General features: G+C 38.6%; 2 protein-coding genes across 3 annotated transcripts in view; one reads left to right on the top strand and one right to left on the bottom strand.

Moving 5' to 3' along the window:
* The first annotated feature begins 83 nt into the window (after window positions 1-83).
* Window positions 84-17,384, top strand: LOC133529243 (elongation of very long chain fatty acids protein AAEL008004-like). Of its 2 annotated transcripts, none has more exons than XM_061866931.1 (7): window positions 84-149; window positions 7,490-7,561; window positions 12,679-12,869; window positions 14,121-14,261; window positions 15,500-15,605; window positions 15,943-16,076; window positions 17,178-17,384. In XM_061866931.1, the coding sequence occupies exons 2-7, from the start codon at window positions 7,501-7,503 to the stop codon at window positions 17,358-17,360; spliced, it is 816 nt and encodes a 271-aa protein (XP_061722915.1). In that variant the 5' UTR covers window positions 84-149; window positions 7,490-7,500; the 3' UTR covers window positions 17,361-17,384. The 2 variants fall into 2 exon arrangements, with proteins under 2 accessions (XP_061722915.1, XP_061722914.1); XM_061866930.1 differs by lacking the exon at window positions 84-149 and adding an exon at window positions 5,530-5,626.
* Window positions 17,385-18,377: 993 nt separating this feature from the next.
* The window catches only part of LOC133529247 (bromodomain-containing protein 1), a 42,880-nt gene continuing 38,308 nt past the window's right edge, over window positions 18,378-22,949 (bottom strand). Inside the window, exon 22 of the mRNA XM_061866935.1 lies at window positions 18,378-22,193. Within this exon, the coding sequence (XP_061722919.1) occupies window positions 21,863-22,193 (331 nt within the window). The 3' untranslated portion in view covers window positions 18,378-21,862. The remainder of the gene's footprint in view (window positions 22,194-22,949) is intronic.

The following is a 22,949-nucleotide window of genomic DNA, read 5'->3' as shown; positions in this document are numbered from 1 at the left end:
AAATGTGCACAATATATCGCCGTGATGCGTTAATGATATGCACAATATACTTGTAATTAATACAGTTCATTGACGATGCCGTACGTTGTACTTAAATGGCGTATAACGTTCAATCTTGCCGCTAATCCGTCTTGAGGAGGACGTCCCTGGTGAGCCCACCATTTGTTACTTTTATTAACCGACTTCAGAATTTCAAAAGGGGGAGGTTCTCAATTCAGTTGAAGATATGTTTTTTTTATATATTTATCTCGTTAACACGCGGTGGTAGAACAGTTACCTTTTCGCCCTATTGAGGCGAACTATGAAGAATAAAAAACTGTAACTTTGAAGTGACTTCGAAGGGTTCAATTTGATTATGTTTATTGCACAAACAAAGGCGGGCTTAAAAGGTATTTTAACCAGTTAACTAGAGGGCTAAGGTTTACAAAGGTATCAGTGACAGTGATAAAAAATTCGCAAAAATTAACTTTTCCGTTGAAAAGGACCGATATTTTAAGGCGCATAAAATTATGAACCATGAAATGTTATGATTAATATAGGAACATAATTTAACCACCACTATTTAGGACCATAATATTTCGTTAAATTACGTCAATTCTGTAAACTGGAACGGCTCAAACCTTAAGTAATACCAACTTTTAGCAATTCCATTTTAATTTCTACTGCACTCAACGAACGCAAAGTTAATGAGGCTGCAATTTTTATTAGCGAGCTTCAATGACTACCATCAGCAGGTATCCGTCATAAAACCAGCTTTTGAGGTGCCGCAATATTGCATTGTCTAACGTATTTGCCACCCATGCGGTAATAGTATGCATAATTTCAGCTCAATCGGAAACCTGTAAGTCGGTCAAATCATCAAAATGTGCTATGAATTACAAAAATACAAAGCGCTGGTGGCCTAGCGTAAGAGCGTGCGACTTGCAATCCGGGGGTCGCGGGTTCAAACCCCGGCTCGTACCAATGAGTTTTTCGGAACTTATGTACGAAATATCATTTGATATTTACCAGTCACTTTTCTGTGAAGGTAAACATCGTGAGGAAACCGGACTAATCCCAATAAGGTCTAGTTTTACTCTTTAGTCCAACTCCATTTACGACCAAAAGGTACTAAAGATTAGATTGGCTATACGGCTAACTCGCAGTCCATCTCGCTCGCACTAATGGATTGGTCGCTGGCGTAAATGTCAAATGCCAACTCATAGTATAGTACGGTCGCCAAATCTCAAAAGCCCTCTAGAAACACGATTTAATTGACTCGGCTCGGCCTTACCCACAACCGGTATCAATGTGTTCGGACAGTTCTCCTGATCACCGTACATGCGGTAGTAAAGCGGAAAAATGGTGGAGGGGATAGTAATGACGTCACAAAGATGGCGGCCGGACCTATTCTTTTTGGCGGTGTATCTCGAAAACCACTTAACCGATTTTAATCATCGAGGTGTCAAATAATAGCTTATATTATGGAGATTATTTCCTTTTCTACAAACATTTACGTGAAACCTATAGGAAAAAAAATAATCACAAAAAACAGTTTTTTAAAAAAAATATTTTTTTTTATTTTGTAAAAATCTCCGTAAATATTAGCATTTCGCAAATTTTGTTTAATATAAAACATATTGCTTCATTATCAAGGAATATAATGAGCCTTAAAACATACAGATCGAGTAATAAACAATGAAGCTACACTCATTTATTTGTGCATGGGTAACGATAACTGGCTTTTACCGGTCGAAACTGTGGTGACTGTTACGATACGTATTGAATGGAATTTATAGGGTATCGGTTTTAATTACTGAAATTATAATGACAATTATAAAAACCAGACACAATAATGTTACCTTACTTCGACGTTTAGTCTCTTTTTTCGTCTTAATCATAGGTAGGTACATATTTCTTTTTACTTAAGAATTTTATACAGGGTGAACTTTTAACCACCAGTCATACTCTGCGCAGCGACTTTATAGGTCATACTGAACAACTTTTACTATTAGTAGTCCCCAAGCCGCTCCGAGGCCAGATTTAATTGACTCAGCTCGGCCTTACCCACAACCGGTATCAATGTGTTCGGGCGTTTCTCCTGATCACCGTACATGCGGTAGTAAAGCGGAAAAATGGTGGAGGGGATAGTAATGACGTCACAAAGATGGCGGCCGGACCTATTCTTTTTGGCGGTGTATCTCGAAAACCACTTAACCGATTTTAATCATCGAGGTGTCAAATAATAGCTTATATTATGGAGATTATTTCCTTTTCTACAAACATTTACGTGAAACCTATAGGAAAAAAAAATAATCACAAAAAACAGTTTTTTTTATACATTTGGTTGGTAGGTTTGTCTTATGTTTTAAAGCAGTAAAATCTTTCAAGTCGAAACACAGTATAAATATACATTTTGTTGTCTAATTTAAAAGTATGATGTTCATTGTTTAAGACTGATTAGTGATTACTGAATTAAATAACATGCTATTTGTTATTTTTGTTTTATTTTTTAAATCAGGTATTAATTTATTCACTATGTATCACTATACAGGCAAAATGTGTATCATAGTTGGTCTGTAAGTACTTACTACTTGTGTCGAATATAGGTATAAGATGAAATTTTAACCACCAGCCATACTCTGCGCAGTGACTTTACAGGTCATACTGAACAACTTTTATTATGGGACCAATGCCGAATCACGCAAGAAAATTTGGATCTGGAATGACACCCACTGGCTGTGCCCTACCACACAAAGCGAGATGACATTCACAATGCCCATACCTCTCTTTTGGACGTAGTTTAAGGACGTACCCGGGTCCATGACGCATGCTCGCCACACCGCTGCTTAAAATAAGCTGACGCACCGTAAATTGAACTGCGTAAAAATCGCAAAAAATATTACACGGAGATCTTATGGCAGACACCGTACCGGTGACGTAAAAGACGCAACTGTTTTGCGAACAAAAAAGATTCGCGTGAAGCACGTCACTGCGATTCCGTACCGTCACCGTTTTTTAAACAGCGGTGTGGGGAGCATGCGTCAAAAACGGTACGCATACGACGCGTCACTGCGATTCCGTATCGTGACCGTTTTTTAAGCTGCGGTCTGGTCGCACCTTGTATTGTATTGTATTGTATTGTATTGTATTGTATTCGGGCGATTTTTCCGCAACTCGACGACTTGCGCCTATTTTGCGTGATATGTTGGGGGTGGGCTAGTCCTGCCAGCCCAGCTCCTCGAGGAATCCTATCAAACCTTTGATGTTGAGTAGGACCTCGGGGAGGTCTCTCGGAGATCCGAGATGTTTAGCCCTGTATGGAGTCACTCCGCTGCATTCCAGCACCACGTGAGAGGCTGTTTCTTCTGTCTCCATGCAACCTCGGCACAGGGGACTGTCTGTGACACCTGTTGTGAAAAGATGTTTGTTAAATAGTCCATGACCTGTTATGACACTGGTTACCATACTCAGTCGGACCTTCCCTAGTTGCAGGAGCGCCCTTGTGAGTTTTCCGTTGATGCCAGGCATGGCTTCTTTTGCCTGTCTGCATCCAGTCTGGTTCAGCCAGTGTTCTGTGTGTAGTTTCCCTGTACGTGCCAGCAGCATTGAGCGTACCTTGCTAAATGGTATCGGAAGAATCGGTTCCGGACCAATCGCCCCCGCATTCGATCCTTGCCTGGCAAGCTCGTCCGCAGCATCGTTACCTCGGGATCCACTTTGTCCCTTGATCCATTGTAGGGTGATCTTGTTATTATGACATACCTCCATTAGTCGTTCGTGGCATTCGTGTATAAGTTTGGATGTAACTATATGGCTATTTAGAGCCATTAAGACTGCTCTACTGTCGGAGAGTATGCGGATGGAGGATCCTACTACCTTCCTTGCAGTGATGGCAGCCGCCGCGTTTATGATGCCCATGCACTCAGCTTGGAATACCGAGTTATGGGCTCCTAGCGGAGTGGTGATCGACATGTTCAGGTCTTCTGAGAAGGTTCCAGAGCCCGATCCGCTGTCTGTTTTGGACCCATCAGTGAAGATTCTCAGCTCCCGGGGATTGAGTCCTTCATGATTGTCGTCCTCATATAACTGTATTTTGTACCTTTTATCGAAGATAGCTTGTTTGTGAATCCGGTCCGTGCCTGACCTAAGCACTGGAAATTCGTCATACACCTTTTCCAGGCATTTTGTGTGAAGAGCTCCTGTGATGTTAGACCATATCTTGAGGGTTCGCAACCTTACCGCTGAGAGACTGGCCTCTTGCTGTATGTGTAGGTGCAGCGGTGGAAGGCTTAGCATGACCTCCATGGCTGCAGTCGGGGTAGACCTCGTGCAGCCAGTGGTGGCCGCGCATGCGAGCCTTTGAAGTCTTTGTAGTTTGTCTCGTACGTTGCCTAGGTTTGTTCTTGGCCACCAAACCAGAGCACCGTAACAGAGTAAGGGGCGGATTATCGTCTTATAGAGCCAGAGGGTAATTTTCGGGTTGAATCCCCACCTCTTACCAATCATCCTTCTGCACTGCCAGAAGACAACTCCCGCCTTGTCTATCCGTTTGTTGATGTGGTTGTTCCAATTGAGTTTATTGTCGAGAGTTAGTCCTAAGTACTTAACTTCATCGGACAGCTGTAGCTCAGTTTGGAAAAGTGTTGGTCTGGTAAAGTTGGTCGCACCTTTATATGGGACAGTCAAAATTTTTTTCGCGATTTCGGAATTGGTCCCATAGTAAAAGTTGTTAAGTATGACCTATAAAGTCGCTGCGCAGAGTATGACTGGTGGTTAAAAGTTCACCCTGTATAAAATTTTTAAGTAACAAGAAATATGTACCTACCTATGATTAAGACGAAAAAAGAGACTAAACGTCGAAGTAAGGTAACATTATTGTGTCTGGTTTTTATAATTTTAATTATAATTTCAGTAATTAAAACCGATACTCTATAAATTCCATTCAATACGTATCGTAACAGTCACCACAGTTTCGACCGGTAAAAGCCAGTTATCGTTACCCATGCGCAAATAAATGAGTGTAGCTTCATTGTTTATTACTCGATCTGTATGTTTTAAGGCTCATTATATTCCTTGATAATGAAGCAATATGTTTTATATTAAACAAAATTTGCGAAATGCTAATATTTACGGAGATTTTTACAAAATAAAAAATAATAATTTTATAAAAAAACTGTTTTTTGTGATTATTTTTTTTCCTATAGGTTTCACGTAAATGTTTGTAGAAAAGGAAATAATCTCCATAATATAAGCTATTATTTGACACCTCGATGATTAAAATCGGTTAAGTGGTTTTCGAGATACACCGCCAAAAAGAATAGGTCCGGCCGCCATCTTTGTGACGTCATTACTATCCCCTCCACCATTTTTCCGCTTTACTACCGCATGTACGGTGATCAGGAGAACTGTCCGAACACATTGATACCGGTTGTGGGTAAGGCCGAGCTGAGTCAATTAAATCTGGCCTCGGAGCGGCTTGGCGACCGTACTAGTAGCCATGCTAGTGTTTCTCCTTTGTTTTTGCGTTGTCATAAGTAGTTTACGTTAGGACCAATGACATTTTATACAGGATGTCTCTGAGTTAGCGTCGAGGGAGTGTATAAAGGTTACATGGATCCACGTCATTATTATTTAAATTCATTCGGTAATTTTAATTGTAATTCGTTATAAGGTGATTGAACCGTTATTAAAAAGTCGATGCTCTTGGTATCTGTTTACCAATGAAGCCATTGTTTTTTGTTTGGGGTTTCATGTTTTACGCACGATGGTCATTTTTAGAAAAATTAATATGAGAAATATAAGGTCCAGTTGCGCTAACCTCAATAATCTACAATTGATGGCCTCGTTAAAGTCCTACCATAGGAGAACTGTAACTCCTTATTTAATAAGCAGTATTTTTTTTGGTGCGACCGGCTGTGAGTGGCACATAGAGGTCAATTTCAACTCATAACTTATAAGAAAATAAATATAAATGCATTTTAATTTAAAAAAAAACCGACTATTACAGTTTGTGATATACCATAATTTTTATTCTTCAACAGCAGCCACTCTATTTACTTTAAAAACACATTTTGACTATTTTGAGTTTTGAGTTTGAATTTTTCTGACGACCGGTTTGGCCTAGTGGGTAGTGACCCTGCCCTGCCTACGAAACTGATGGTCCCGGGTTCAAACCCTGGTAAGGGCATTTATTCGTGTGATGAGCATGGATATTTGTTCCTGAGTCATGGGTGTTTTCTATGTATTTAAGTATTTATAAATATTTATATATTATATATATCGTTGTCTAAGTACCCTCAATACAAGCCTTATTGAGCTTACTGTAGGACTTAGTCAAATTGTGTAATAATGTCCTATAATATTTATTTATTTATTTAATTAGCGATATCGTACTAGTTCTTTGTATTTATAATAGCATCTCTCTCGCATTTGAATCTGAGTCGGATATGATGATTGTTTTATTATGCATACAGGTTATTGACGACCTGTCTGGCCTAGTGGGCAGCTGGGTAGTAACCCTGCCTATGATCGACTATGATGCCCATGGTCCCGGGTTCAAATCCCAAGATTTATTTGTGTGATGAGCACGAATATTTGTCGATGGGTGTTTTCTGTTTTATAGTATTTATATATTATATTTATCATCGTCTAAGTACCCACAACAAAAGCCTTATTGAGCCTACTGTGGGACTTAGGCAATTTGTGTAATAAGTCCTATATTTGTTTATTTATAGGTACTTCAACTTCAAAGAGATAATTAATAATTAAATAGGTCTGATTTGCATTAGTACAGTACAGCATACGTGCCATACGTGATGTACTCACGGACTCTAGGAAGTTTACATTTATTATTATTATTAAATCTTTATGCGGAAATGTGCTTAACACGATATTCAACAGGCAATTATGCATCTATGAACTATTATAGCAAAACCTAGTTACATCGTTTTGTAGTTTATAATTATCAATATTAGAAAAAAAAAATGAATGTTTACTGTTTGTATTTAACCAAAGAGTAGTATAATATATAGGACACATTTAACCCACTGCATGTCATTAAACACGTTTGATTTTGAACTTTAGTGGCTGTTAATAGAGTTGAATATTATAACTTAGTAAAGTGTAAACGACAGAAAATTACATTAAAAAAACTTAATTCACATGATGGTTGTTTCTGATAATGTAGTAAAAACTTAAATCAGTTGTGGTTTGATGCCAAACAGGAACTGATAAAAACGTGCATGTTTAAGTATGATGATACCTAGAAAGGTGTCATTTCACACAATTTTGCGAGATTCGGCGATGTTTGTTATAAATTATATGGAGATTACATCTGTCACACTACCTCGATGTTAGAAAAATACTATATAGGTTCAACGAATTGAATTGATGAATAAAGCCTGCAATGTATAAAAGATCGCGTCCGATTTGTTGCAAGGTCTGTAGAGCCTTAAGCGACGATCTGTGTTGTCTCAATCTATTGTTAACAACTTGCTTGACATTTCAGGGATCAGCAAAATGGGGACCCTTATAAACAACATCACGCAGTTCTACCACTATGTCAACGAGGATCTTGCTGGTGAGTTTCCGCATTTATGCTAGTGTTGTTACTTGTTACCAACACTTGTCTACAAATTATGTCCAAGTTTGAGTTATTTTACGAGTAAAATTGTTATAGGAGTCTTCTCATCTGCTGTAGGGACACTAAGCAAAACATTTTTTCACTCTTATTTAATAAAACCGTCATACTTAGTGACGGGGCCATTCTTATAGGGTGTAGGATTTTGAAGATTATGATCAAAATATTTACAAAAGGAATCAATCAAGCCCAGTCTTGTAATAACTAAAAGCTTTCTCTTGGTTGCAAAGTAGCGTTTTCAGCCCCCGTAGCGGTATATGCTCCTAAAGCCTATTCGCACGTGTATCGTACAACGTTTTACAATACATATTCGTCAGGTGACAGCAAATCTCACTAATTACCACCAAAAGTTCATAGCCATAATGAACCATATTAATACTTAAATAAGGTTGAGTTTTGTTTAATTATTTTTTAGTTATTAGGGAGTTTTACTTGTCACCTGACGATTATTGCCCCTTAACTTTTTGACATAGACATGTATAGTGCTAATTACTGCATTAAAGCGGTAAAGTAGCGCCATCTTAACTCGATCAGATTATTATATATTACCGCACAAGTGCGATAATATAACAAAACAGCACACGTGTGTAATATGTAATATAGATGGGTTAGTAAGAGCCTAAAAGCGGTTCAATAAGTTCCACGTTACGCGCAAAAATATAATAAAAATAAAATTTAAAAATAATTTTCTATAAATAATGTCATCGGTTGGAGTTCAGACACTGAACCAGATAGTCAGGTACTTTTACGTGGCCGTTAATGAATATAAAGTCACTGCATAATCGATAGAAGCCAAGGGTCCGGAGGTCACACATTATGCTCAATGTAAGTAGCATGGCAGGGGAATTCTTGCATATTTTGAATTATACTTATAACTTTGTATGAGGAAAATACTTTGTGTATGATAGATATGTAGGTAGTTAAAGTATTTACCTATTGCCGTATATTTGTAGGTGTAGACGGCAATGTATTAGGAAATAAGATCTATGATTTCTCTCAAGAGATAAGCCGAATTTATGCAAATATATTTAGTCAACCATTATTTAAATTTAAAATCGATACCTGTACTCGTTCCAGATTATTTAAAATAAATTAGGGTAATTTTAAGTTTTTAGGCAATGCAATGATTTGGTTCTTTGTCATGTTACATCTTTCATTCAATAAATATCTAAATAGGTAAGTTTGTTAAGATAAACTACGACCATGGCTTGTCCAAGCAAGTTTCACAAACTTTAGTCACATTGAAAATGAAAAATGACTTATTTTGACGTAGGTATCTCACGAAATTTTGTTCATATGAAGCAGATAATATCAAGAAGCTGTTTGATACAGGAATTGAAGGCAATAAGTTGGTACTTGAGAAGGAATCACGATCTTACTCGTATTATTTTAAGCCCTAAGTTATGGGCACCCTGTATATTTTACCGATTCTCCTAAATTTCTCTCGTGCCTCATGTCTAACCTCCTAGCAGCACTGTTCCGTTTCATAACTAAAATACCCCCAGGTTCGCTTTTCTACTCCCAAGAATTATGCGCAGGCACCGGCACTGATGATATCTGCCAACTGGCTTGTCAGATTTTTCAACCGAGAGGAAAAAACTAGGCCTTTTTAATAGTAATTCTTAAGCAAATTATTTCCTTAATATCTAAATTATTTAGAACTTATAATTACTATTTACATATTTAGCTTAATTTTTAACGGTAATTACATGAACCGGGAAGAGAATAAATAAAATTAGAATTAAAAGCAGAATTCAAAATAATAAAATTTAGTCGCCCGCCTAGTTTTACAAGTCAGTGCAAACTATGCGTAGAACAAAGTATGGAATGTAGTCTAATATAAAATCGTGCTCCTGAGTTTGACAGCCGAACTATTAGATGGCCGAGCAATCTATGGGGCCGTATAATCCACACAGCATTTATTGTCTTTTGTGCTCTTCAGGTCGATTTCCAGCACCCAAAATTTCAAGCCGCCCCACCCCCCGCAAACCAAAATCGTGCTACCACCACTGGTTTGCCCAGTGCCGGATTAAGACATTTTGGTGCCCTAAGCATTTCTAGACCATGGTGCCCCCTCATCAATATTACATTGAATTTTCTTGGTAAATTGAGTGACGTTTATTGTCGCATTACTGCTGAGAATAGAATTTTCAATCCGTCACATAATTTTATCACGGAAATTGACAGCACTGCAGCAGTAATGTTCAAGGATTAGGTAAGGTGAAGTGTAAGCAAATTCGAAGACCGTGCTTCGCATAAGTCCGGAGGCCAAGCAAACCATTGTCCAAGTGTAAGCGAAGACGTAAGACATAGGCCGTACTCCGCACAGGGTTTTGCAACCTCTAGAGCTTTCCTGCGAAGCTCATTCATGTGAGGGTAAAGGCCGAGCTTCAGAAGGGGCTTAACCATTGGCGATTGGTTCTTGTCAGAACAAGTACCAATGGCCACAAATGTCTTAAATAGCAAATTATTGTTTACGAAAACGGGACTTAATAGGGTAAGTTTTAAAATTACCTTTGACCCGACGTTTCAAGGACGGCGTTGTCCCCATGGTCTCGGAGAAGACTGTAAAGTCGACATCATTATTTTGACGTTGGAGGTAATTTTAGAACTTAATCAAATGCGATTAAGTACCGTTTTCTTAAATAATAATGTGTCACAATTAGGCCAATACAATTAGATTTTTTCGACCTAAAAATACGTGTAATCCGAGTTTGCTCCATTCCAGGAGGTGTGCATAAATGTTTCCTCATTTTCAGTTTTTTGCTTGTAAATCGAACGGTACGTCCGACGGAAAATTTGTTCTAATTACGAGTATTATTAAAATTCATATCTGAGGATCCGAAATGTAATTTAACTATGTTCTTACAATAAAATATATTGATTGATTGATTGATTGATTTAAGGTACCTTAATATGTATTCGTAGTAAATTGTAAAAAAAGGTCAATATTTTTTATTTTTGGTAAAATCATGTTAATAATCCGAAAACGCTTTCTTACCAGTGTCGGATCCACCAAGTGCTATTGTAATTGATAGGGGGTTCCTTCTACATGGAGTGGTTTGGCAATCCAACGGAAAAAATTAACTCCTAAGGATCCCAAAATGTAGGCATACCTCCTGGGATGGAGCAAACTCGGATTATATGCATTTAGGACCAAATAAATGTATTAAAACAATTTCCAGCTTGCTGGGAATTAATTCCTCAAAACGCTATTTTTGGATCTAATTTGATTGGCCTAAATCGTGAAGGTTTAAATCAGTGTTTTTAAAGGCAAAGTCTAAGGTTGAATGCGCGGAGCGTTCGATCGGCGCTTACGGATGAGGCCAAAGGTCGAGCTGGAAGAAAGCAAGGCTTGAATTTGACCAATGGGGAGGTATGAATAGCTGGACGTCCGCAGGGTCTGATCGCGGCGCGTTATCATATAATACAACCAATGGCGAGGTGTGAGCAAGGCAGCCCAGCTGCGAAAGAGGACAGCATGGATTTGGATCCATGGCCAAGCGAAAGTGAGGCAGTTTGCATAAAGTAAAAGGCCTGGCGTCGCGACGACGCTCGTCGCATAAGACCTAACGCCGAACTGCAAAAGAGTGGCTTGAAATCGATCCTATGTAATCACTGTCCTCCTACTGCTCGGCCTTTGGCTTAACTCGAAAGCGCAACTTGATATGATGCTTTTGTTTTTCGGACTTCGCAGGGCCCTTTATTACACTATGACAATTAGGTCGCAGGATCGCGGATCTGCAGCAACTCGGCCTGGAAAATACGCTACAAAATCGGTAATCTACGGAGAAAATCGGTTGGCCACAAGCCCGACGGTAAGATTTTTTGGCCATGAGCTTTAAATAAATAAATAAATTCTTTTATTTCAGATACATGCGATCCATAATTACACAATCATTAATATTATAGCAATTTTGATAAAATTAGCTAGACAAAATATAAATTAATAAAAACAAAAATACATTAAAATTGCAATACTTACTTAATTACTTGCACACATAAAATTAAAAATTAAAATGAACAACATACAATTGATAAAAACTAATAAATCAGTTAGACGCCCTGTGCAGCTTATCCCAATGAAGCTGGAAAGGGCCGTCTAGGCGCTCTGCCACCGTCTGAAGGAGGCTGTTCGGCTTTGATGGCCTCCGCGTAAGGTTGGGGATGTGCTTACGTGTCCTCACTCTCTTACGACTTCGTTATTAGATGGGTACTTGCACACGTATCAAAAAGTTTCGTGTACATAAGTACTACACTACGACTGCGATGCTGATGCAGCCTGCGCGTTTTTTTTCCTACGATTTTGGTGCCCCCCTACACGTGGTGCCCTAAGCAAGTGCTTATTTTGCTTAATGGTTAATCCGGCACTGGGTTTGCCACCACCAACATTTATAAAACATTTATACCTACTCGTATTGTAGAAAAGATGCTTAAAAACTGTTTTTAGAATGTACATGGATGAATCGCTACGTGAAGTGTTTAGGGAGAAGTGCTTTTTGACACTTACAGGCATTTATATATTAGAATTAAGCCTAAGTATTTGTAAAAAAACATCCTGTATATTTCACAAAGCGTTCATGCAAAGAAAATATAAGATCACAATATAAGTACAATATGGTACTTCCGAGAGTAGCACCTTAATATATAAAAAAAGTACGTTCATATCCTCTTCATATCTGCTATTAATGTCAATCATCTGCCAAACGAAATAAAAAGCCTCAAAGGAAATACTTTTAAAAGATGCTTAAAAAGCTTTTTAATAGACAAAGTCTTCTATAACTTAAAATAATTTTATAACCATGTAAACCTAAATGTATATTAAAATATAGTTTAAGATAAAATATTAAAACCTAGTTTAAAATAAAAATAATTGTATGCCCGAAAAGGGTAAAACTGTTGATACTCATCAAAAAATTTACCTAGTCATATTCTTGTAACTACACAGTTTACACAATAAATATTTCTGATTTGTCTAGATATTTGTGAACATCTTGACCACTCAATTATTTATTTAATAGCGACTGTAGAAGGATTATCTGTTCTGCTTCTTCCAGATCCCCGGACGAACAAGTTCTTCCTAGTATCCAGCCCGTTCCCCATCTTGATAATCATGTACCTGTACCACCAGTTCGTCCGCAAGTGGGGCCCCGCCATGATGGAGAACCGGCCGCCCTTCGAGCTCAAGAAACTTATCACTCTGTATAATATTGTACAGATTTATCTGTCCGGGTACATCTCAATACGAGTAAGTTTACTACCAATATTATAAAGGTGAAAATTTTAGTTTTTTGTTACTCAAACGGAACGTTGGTAACCCAGTAGTATAGTGTGTGACTTTCAAATCGAAGGCCTCGCGTTTGAACCACAGCTACCAATTAGTCAAAGTATTAAATAAGGACACGGCCAAAGTTAAAAAAAATATGTACTCATACATTACTTTAAGTATAGGCAATAAGTAGTGTGTACATATTTTTGGCATAAATTTCACCTTCCCATACAAACGGAGTTTCGTTCTGATTTTATTTTAAAACTACGTATTGGATTGTAACGAAACTTTACACACGATTGTATAATTAGTTTATATAGCTCCAGTTTATAAAACAAACGAAATAGAGCGAAAACATTTTTTTAAAATTGTAAGTACAATGTTTCAGAGCAATCTAGCTAGTCGTTTTAAAATGAGAGCGTAACTACGTTTGTATGGAGAACCGAGCTTGCTGGGGACCCTTCATACCTTGACTGTACGATACAGAGTTTGACCATTAATAGTCGCTTTTCTATGAAGGAGAACCCTGTGAGGAAATCGGACTAATCTCAAATAATTAAGTTTCTCCTCTGAATTGGAAGGTCAGATGGAACCTGCCTTCGTAAAAATTAGCACTGTGCCAATTCTTGGGATTAGGTGTCCGAGCTCCTTAGAATCCCTAAGTGAGCCATGGATAAAATTTTGGGAGTTGAATTTTGATGTCGTTTATTGGTACGCTAAAGTGACTTGCTCATTTATAACAACATTGACATGCATTGCATTTGCAGCTTTGCTCTTGAAGAATATTTAAAAAAAGTTGCTCTGGCATTTTTTACTCCCCTTTATCAATTACCGACAACAACAAAAACATGAATTTCGTACGTTTAATTAATCTATTATAATCGAATATGAATGTCAAAACTACAAGTTTTTGTTGTGCCGATAATGTACATGTTAACTATCCTGTCCGTAAGGTCTTATTTTTTTGCTATATATTTTTATTTTATATTGTTGTACTCGTATCTTGCTATGAAATTGAAATTCCTCTTTTTATGAAGATTGAACTAATTAATGTCTATGAATTTTGAATTCATTTATTCTGCCACACTTGCCGAATGAAGTATAAATATAATCGAAATCCACTAAGTCCGCTAAAAAGCTTATAAAAGAGGCGAGGCGAGGCGTTTTATCAGATGAAATTGAGTAGATGATCCGCAAGCAAATATGTTCTTAGAAGTAACTTGTTTTCAGTGTCTCTTCATACTGTACCTGCCGGGGCACTACAGCGTCTGGTGTCAGAAGATGATCACGGACGAGTCGCCACTCGAGAAGATCGTCATCCACCATGTCTACATGTACTACGTTATTAAAGTTATAGATCTACTGGACACGGTATGTTACACTCTTCATATTGTACCTGCCGGGGCACTACAGCATCTGGTGCCAGAAGATGATCACGCCGCCGTCGCCGCTCGAGAAGATCGTCATCCACCACGTCTACATGTACTACTTCATTAAAGTTATAGATCTACTGGACACGGTATGTAACACATTTCATAATGTACCTGCCGGGGCACTACAGCGTCTGGTGCCAGAAGATGATCACGGACCAATCGCCGCTCGAGAAGATAGTCATCCACCACGTCTACATGTACTACGTCATAAAAGTTATCGATCTACTGCACACGGTATTTTACACTCTTCATATTGTACCTGCCGGGGCACTACAGCATCTGATGCCAGAAGATGATCACGGACCAGTCGCCGCTCGAGAAGATAGTCATCCACCACGTCTACATGTACTACGTCATTAAAATTATAGATCTACTGGACATGGTATGTTACACTCTTCATACTGTACCTGCCGGGGTACTACAGCGTATGGTGCCAGAAGATGATCACGGACCAATCGCCGCTCGAGAAGATAGTCATCCACCACGTCTACATGTACTACGTCATTAAAGTTATAGATCTCCTGGACACGGTATGTTACACTCTTCATATTGTACCTGCCGCTGCTGGGGCACTACAGCATCTGGTGCCAGAAGATGATCACGGACCAGTCGCCGCTCGAGAAGATCGTCATCGAACACGTCTACATGTACTATTACGTTATCAGTTATAGATCTACTGGTTACAGTATGTTGTACTTTATATTGGGAGCCATAAATGTCTGAAGCTAGTCTTTCGTCGATATATCATTATGCATATAAGTGAGTGAGGATAGGGCTTCTAATGACATATTTTCTTATTATAATGCTTAAAGTGCTTGATAGTTAATCTTTCGGTTAAGCCTGATTGTTTCGATCAACATCAACAACTTGAATTCAAATTGAAAAAAAAAAATGCAATAATACCATTTTAATTTTTGATAATTATAGCATCATGAGCCATGACCCCAAAAAGTCAACAGGTGTTGTCCAGCGCCTCTAGCCATTGTCTAGCTACCGAATGAAGTCTATTACGAAAATTACACGTGTTTTTAGTCACTCGCGCGACATGTTTCGGAGACCCTAGGTCTCCTTTCTCGCGCGCGTTACTATAAAAACACGTGAGTGTAAACCGTAAAATTAGTTAATGTTAGTATGTCTCACGACAATTAAAATTATTGCACAATTGTTGGTTCTCAGGTGTTCTTCATTCTGCGCAAAAAGTTCTCGCAAGTGTCGTTCCTGCACGTGTATCACCACCTCGGCATGTGCCTGCTCGGGTTCATAGGGAACAAATATGTGCCAGGTATTCGTCACTGTGTTCATTTCTGGCTTTAGAGGCACTCTAAATTAAATGTGAGTATCGGGCTTAGAGTTGTTTGGTAATTTATAAGCCTGCAGAGGGGGCCCTTAGCGGCATTGTGCTGAAATACACTTGACTAGATTGAATGCCTCTTTAGTAAATGGACGGGCTTGAGTTTTGGCTTTATTTCAATAGGTACAAACGTTTAAGCGCAATCTAGAACGCAATATTCAACTCAGTGTAAATGTAGAATTTAAATTTGCGTTGATCGTTGATGCCTTCGATGATATTTCTGAGTACCAGGGGCCAAATAACTAGGTATATTTTTGTGTTTTTGCAGGTGGTCACGGAGTAATGCTAGGTTTTATCAACTCCGTGGTACACACAGTCATGTACACGTATTATCTGATCTCCGTGGTGCGGCCGCAGTGGGTGCGCCGATGGTGGAAAAAGTACATTACTCAACTGCAGATAGTAAGTGTCATTATTACTATCCCTCATGCTTCTACAGGTACAGTAAGCTGCAGAGTTAACTGACCCCCCTGCAAACAAATTTCTATGCAGGCGGGATGCATTTCACTAAACATTGCAGCTTACTGTACTTCTTATCTATTTCGTTACCTAAAAATGTTTGAATTGTAATTCATTTTCATCTTATCCATCATGTGTATAATTCTGAATACCACTTTATAGTAGTCTAGTGCATATTTGAGATACTTTAACCCTCGAGTACTACGGGCGCGAATCCAGTATGTAGAAAAGTTACCTCTTATTACCTACACACGCGATTTTATACAAAATGTATCAAAAATTACTTTCCATATTGTCCATGCCAGTGGCACAGACAAAGGACGAACACTTTTTGAAGACGCGTCAAGTAATGCATAATATTGTGCCGCAAAGACAGCTAAAGTAGACGACGCTGTACGCCGAACACAATACAGTAATTCATTAGGTTGTTATGCGCTAACGCATGGCACCGTACAGCGCTTGTGTAGTTGTCCGGTTGAAATATTTGAGACTGTTTTATGCGTCTTACTATATTTCTTTGTAAGTAAAAAAACAATATTGTGCCCCATTACAGTTAAATATAGACGGGAATTGAAAATACGTAATACTCGTAAGTGCGCGGTACCGGCGTGAACGCCGGTGGTTGCCTAGCAACGGTTGCCAGCCCGCGCGCCGCCATGTTGTCGGCTTTCGTGAGTGGGTCCACAAGAAGAAGGTTTTGTGTATGGAAGGTGGAGTTAAGGAATACAGACTGCATAGGCAGAACTGTTGCAAAAGTGTCCAGTTGTCAGCTATAAATAATAGTTCCAAATCTCTCCATAGTAGCGCAAGAGTAACTACAAGTAAGAACCTAGGCGTTATTGACGGAGTGAAGTACGCTGTCTATGATTTGATTTTTTTTTCATATATTCTAAGTATTGTAGCACCACCTATTTTTGACGGGCACTTTTTGATATATGGAGATTTTATCCTTACCTCCACCTTCCATAGTTTTGTGACTCTATTTTGTTTGCGTACTACGATGTGGAGTAGGCCACACTGATAACAATGATTGCCTCATTTCAGCTGCAGTTCGCCCTCCTAATCTTCCACTTCGGGCACGTGTTGTTTGAGCCATCGTGCGAGTACCCCAAATGGGTCTCCCTGGTGTTCCTCCCACACAACATCTTCATCCTGTTCCTCTTCCTGGACTTCTACTTCAAGGAGTACGTTTACAAAAAGAATAAGACTAGTAATAAGACTTCGTAGGTAATAAATTATTTATTTATACAAGTTCGTTTGATTTCATGAGGTTAATAGCCTTTAAGGTTAAGTTCAAAGTAACATTCGTGTATTTCCATTTTTAACCAGCTTTTATTAGGTCGACCTGTATGTAACTATGTAATGGAATCTAAGGTAACTAATTTAACCATCTTCCAAGGATCGTAACGTCATGAAAATTGGCGGCTATATGTAGTTCTGATGACAATACAATAATATGGTACTGTCGAACTGATCTGATGATGGAGCCGGAAGATATGAACTGGAACTTCATGATGGAACATCGTATCATAGCTGTGTTTGGATTTGTTAGAAAAGTCTTGTAATGAACTTTGACCACGATGAGGTTTCAAGGTCTGATGAAGCCGGAAGATAGGCACTGGCATTCCATGATGGAATATCGTATCATAGTCGTGTTTGCACTTGTGAGAAAGGTCACGTAACGGACTTTGAATGCGATCAGGAAAAGCGTGTTTTTTAGACTATTAATTTATAACAACAGAAAGATGTAAATGTATTTGTATGTGTGGATATTTATTTGACACGCTTCAGGTCACACGGTTTAACGGAATTTATAGATATCACATTGTATGAAGAGCCTACACACAAAACTTTAGTACTTTTACCTCCATAGCTTTTTATCAATATGTAATTATTCATCGTCTGAGTGAAGCCCGAACATAAACATCACATCATGTGAAGAGTTCATAGTGAACAGGGCCAGATTAACCTAACCTAACCATAGGCAATGCAGTTTGCCTTTTTTGCAGTTGCATATAGATTTTTAATTTCTTTAGTGTGCTCTACTTACCTACCTACTTGCTTAACACATTGAGTGCCGGGAACCCGCTTGGCGGGCGCTCTGTTCGTAGTCGCTTTCATCTACAAAGCGGGAAAACGCTAGAATCGGCTACGCGTGTAGCGCTACGAAAACGTTGGCAGTGAATGCGTTAATGGTTAATCCGGCCCATAGTGAATTCATCAAGGTGAAAAAATGATACACAATTTTCTTTTAATTAATATATTTTGACAAACAAAGCCAGCATAAAACACTGATAACACAACGATTTACAATAAACGCCTTATCAATGGCGACCATATTACGATACCGTAAAAACAAAAACATCGCAAAATTAATTTCATTAGGAAGTACATACAAGACACTCAATGTGCAAAAATATTATATTCTTTTCCTACTCCTCTACTGTTATCTGTCATTTATGCATTCATTAACACGAATATAAGAACATACATAAAAGATTGCAAGAAAAGTCTATATTGTCTATTCCTCATAACAGCTCTTGTGCTTTTATAAGCTATAATGTTACTGCGATTAATGGCTACCAACCTAACAAAACCAAAACGAATACAGTTTTAAACTAAGTGCATTGCTGCCAACTTACAAAATATTCATTTGGTTGTATAGTAAAAATAATTACTTCATAAGTCAGAAACACGCATGTGACACCCGTAATATAGCAACACCCATAGACTACGAAGACCGCTTAGCGTTGCTTGTTAGTCTCCGTAGGCTACGGTGGCCAAAATTGAGAAAAAACTGTCCAAAAAATTAATTTAGCAAGTAGCAAGTACCAGGGCCTCATGAGTTACGAGGAGGTGTCGCCGACCGGCCAGCCGCGGCCCGGGGCGGGCCGGGCGCGTAACAAGGTATGCTCGCGCGTCTTGGCTATATAGTTTTGCTGTAATTTGTTTACCTAAATTAAGATTTATTTTTGTTGACTCGTAGGAAAAATATTGTATGCAACGTTGTATAAGTAGGTCAAAAAATTCTCGTGGCGTATTCCTTTACAATGTTCGCCTACGCCTTCGGCTCCAGCTCACATTGTAACTCACGCCACTCGCCTTTTTTGACCCTTCTTATACAACTGTTGCATAAAATACTATAAATACATCGTAACCGGGAAGTGTATAAAAATAAAAGGTACCAAGGTTCCATAATAAAAGGTACCTTTATGGCAACTGAATAAGGATGGTATTCCCTGTCCGATTTCTTTGTCCATTGTGCATTGCGTCTCACTCTGTCATTAAGCAAAATGTGAGATGCAAATACCCACTGGACGAATACTGACGAAAATGGAAAGTCACATAAGATATCTTCACAAGTTCAAAGGAAGTAGTACTGCTCTCTCAGAGGTGTGAGAACATATTGCTCAGATGTGTTTGATGAGTATACCATGCCTGTATACGAAAAGCGAAGCTATATAGGGCAACTACCATACTAATGACCGCTCTCCGTCAAAAATTATCTCTTTCATTAATATTTTCATGCAACAGTGGTGACTTTCCCAACAAAGTAGTGGGTATTGAATTTAAAGGGCAAATCATTGAGTAGTTTACTCTAAAAACTGACAATAGGGAATATTACGCCAAACTCTACGTAGGGGGCGCCACTAGCACAATTTGAGGGCCTGCCGCGAAACAAGAATAATCGAAATTCCGTTACCTGTCTTTCTATCACTCTTGGATATTCGAAAAATAGAGGAAAGTAACGTAATTTCAATTTTCGTGTTTCGCTGTAGGCCCTCTGTAAACTCTCAAAACACCGCCCTCAAGTCCATATAACGAAAAAAAAGCTTGCCAAAAAGGCAAACTATGCATAGAATAGAATGAGAATAGAATTTCTTTATTTGCCAGAATACGTATGGTACAAGATGATAACAGAAAGGTTTTGCATGTAAGTATCAGTATTCATAAGTTACTCTATGGTTTACAATATGTGACAGTGCTGCGCTCTGGCGGCAGAATGTTGCAGTAATATCCCTTATTGATTAAAAAAATATACGTACCTTCATCTCTCCCTTTCGAACTACGCATGATTTAGCAATCTATCTATACATTACGCATTCTATCCGTCAGTCCAATTACAACACTTTTTCCTTATCGATATAATACCAACTTCCGTTAACCACAACGCCACTTCCCTTGGCTGACAAAACGTCACACATTGTCGCTTGCCATAAGGACGCCCTGACAGGTTATTCGTCAGATACAAGCAAATCTCATCCTTATGGCAAGCGACAAAGTGGGACGTTTTGCCGGCCGCGGTTACATATTTCGATAAATACATGTTATCTAAATTTAGCCACGTTTATCTTTACAGCGGCATTCCTAGTGATATAACATTATGCCGGCTGTACACACTCGTCCAGAGACCACGAGTCAGGCCGAGAACGAGTGTGTACATACTGCTCCCTTCTCGTCTCGCCCCTCTCCGATTGGAGCGGAGCGGTGCCGAGACTCTCAGCGAGAGGCTTTCGACGAGTGTGTACAGCCAGCATTAGATTAATATTCTACATGAAAACAATGGATTAATTTTATAACTCGAAGTGATAAAGATAGTATTTACGCAAGTTAACCATTTATGCAACCAGACAATTACATTTAAGTATTATTTCTATCATTAGAATACATAAATTCATAATGAGATTACCAATTACTTTCCAAATAATTATATACTCGTACACTCCATTTAAATTTTATTCGTTATTATGTTATGAGGATAATATTAATCGCAATGTCTTCATTATTATATTGAATAGGTAAACAAGTCAATAACAAACCTACGGAGTATAAGTTATACAATAATACAACTACGGCTCATGGCACACTGCATCCGATTCGTACGTCACTCCGAAGTTTGAGCGAGACAACGCTATGCGCGTATTATAGCGATATCCCGCTCGCACGTCGGAGCGACGTGCAAATCCGATGCAGCGTGGCATGCGATGCGATGAAGTTGCTACATCGGCTAATGTAAAAAAATACCCCCTAAGTAAATATTCCCAAATATATGTGTTGAGGTCATTTTGGACATATTGCCCACTAAGCGATTTCTGCTGTTAACTGTTATATTAACTTCTTTACAAACGGTATTATCTTCACATTCCTATTCTTACCATTCGAATTATCCTATAATACAGTCCATGTCACTAAGTTATTCAATTATTTTATTATCTTGTCAAAATATCATATGTTACAGAGATGTACAGTCGCCATCAGATATATTGAAGCGGCCAACGTGCTCACAAATATTTGAACACGTCTCTATTGTCAAGGCGTTAGAGTGCGTGTTCATATATTTTTGAGCACTTCGGCCGCTCCGATATATCTGATGACGACTGTACTTTTGTAATATTTTGAACCCAAAGAGCTACCTGCATAAACATATTTAGATCGTAATAATATGATTGTAGTAGATGGTCAACCAAATTGAACCCCCTATAGTTCAAGCGTGCATCCTTGTGCGTTGTAGGGCCCGCCATCTAGTGGCCTAAATCGAAAACTTAAACTGGACATTTACACCTGGCTCCTGTACTTCCTAGTTCATGCACGTGCCCTAGACTATTAAATTAATCTTAATCACTAGAATCGGTCGTATCCTCCGGCGTCCTAATATGCATCAAGGAGAAGTTCCCGAAGCTGAACGTTCTGTTCCGATTCGGTCTTCTAGACCTGTACCTAAACCTATGTCATTTGTCGCCATCCACCTGCTTCCTGAACTGCATCGCGTCTCCGTAGGCCTTCTTCACCGCCTTCCTGTCAGCTGGTTTCCTGGATTCAACAAGCTTAGCCTGATCTATACTTTTTTCAATCCCTAGTAGTTCTAGCTTGTTTGGTGGCAACCATTGCCACGTGCGTTTGACATCGAAGAACAATACTAAGTAGAGGACTGGTTCGTGTGAATGGTTCTTCTTGAGGTTGAGTACGTCTTGTGGTGGTACTGGGAGTGGAACGCCGTTGTAGATGAAACCTTTTGGGATTTTCGGGTCGATTATTAAAGCTGGGTACCAGGGGTAGCCTCTGTGGAGCAAAAAATAAGAGCTAATTTCCAAAAATCAATTAAAAATATTTAAGTAAATAAAAAAGAAAAAAGCTAGATGAGTTTAAGAACAATATAAAAAGATACATGTTATATAGAAATCCTTTGTATTGCTCTTGCGTAAGGTCTGAATGAATGAAATACTTACGAATGATGAATTTGATGAAACTTTTACACAACCGTAACGAAAATGTATAAAGCAGGAAGGGGGAGATTGCGCGCTGTGTATAATATTCAATTAAAAAACACCAGGTACCTAATCTTGGAATACGCATTTAAAAATCTATTAAAGTTATTTTGTTTCATTACAATGAACAGGGGCCTTATTCGAGATGCACAACTGTCAAATTTCGCGTCCACATCAAATCAACACTTGATTCTATCGCATGTTGATTGTATCAAGTGTTGATTCTATCAACTGTGGATATTATCATTTGGAATAATCAAAACTCATTCATAGAAAAAATAATCAAACAAAAATCAACTTTGTTTATTACTACTATATAGTTTGAAATGGCTCTGAACTCGAAGTGGTTCGGTTTGATTTGATTGTCACCTGACTATGGATTGCTAATGTCAAATTTTGACAAGTGTTGATTTTATTGCTAGACTTTTTTGTCCATGGGCTTGGGCACCATCTTGGATTTTTTGACGTACGACAGGGAATACCCTTCCTTTCCTACAATATATGGCATAGAGTAAAGCGTCTTTTTTTTTAAACATAAGTTTACAGGAAT

Source organism: Cydia pomonella, chromosome 20, assembly GCF_033807575.1.
Source record: "Cydia pomonella isolate Wapato2018A chromosome 20, ilCydPomo1, whole genome shotgun sequence".
Taxonomy (NCBI): domain Eukaryota; kingdom Metazoa; phylum Arthropoda; class Insecta; order Lepidoptera; family Tortricidae; genus Cydia; species Cydia pomonella.
Note: the sequence above shows the minus strand (reverse complement) of the source record. Positions and strands in the feature narration are given on the sequence as shown.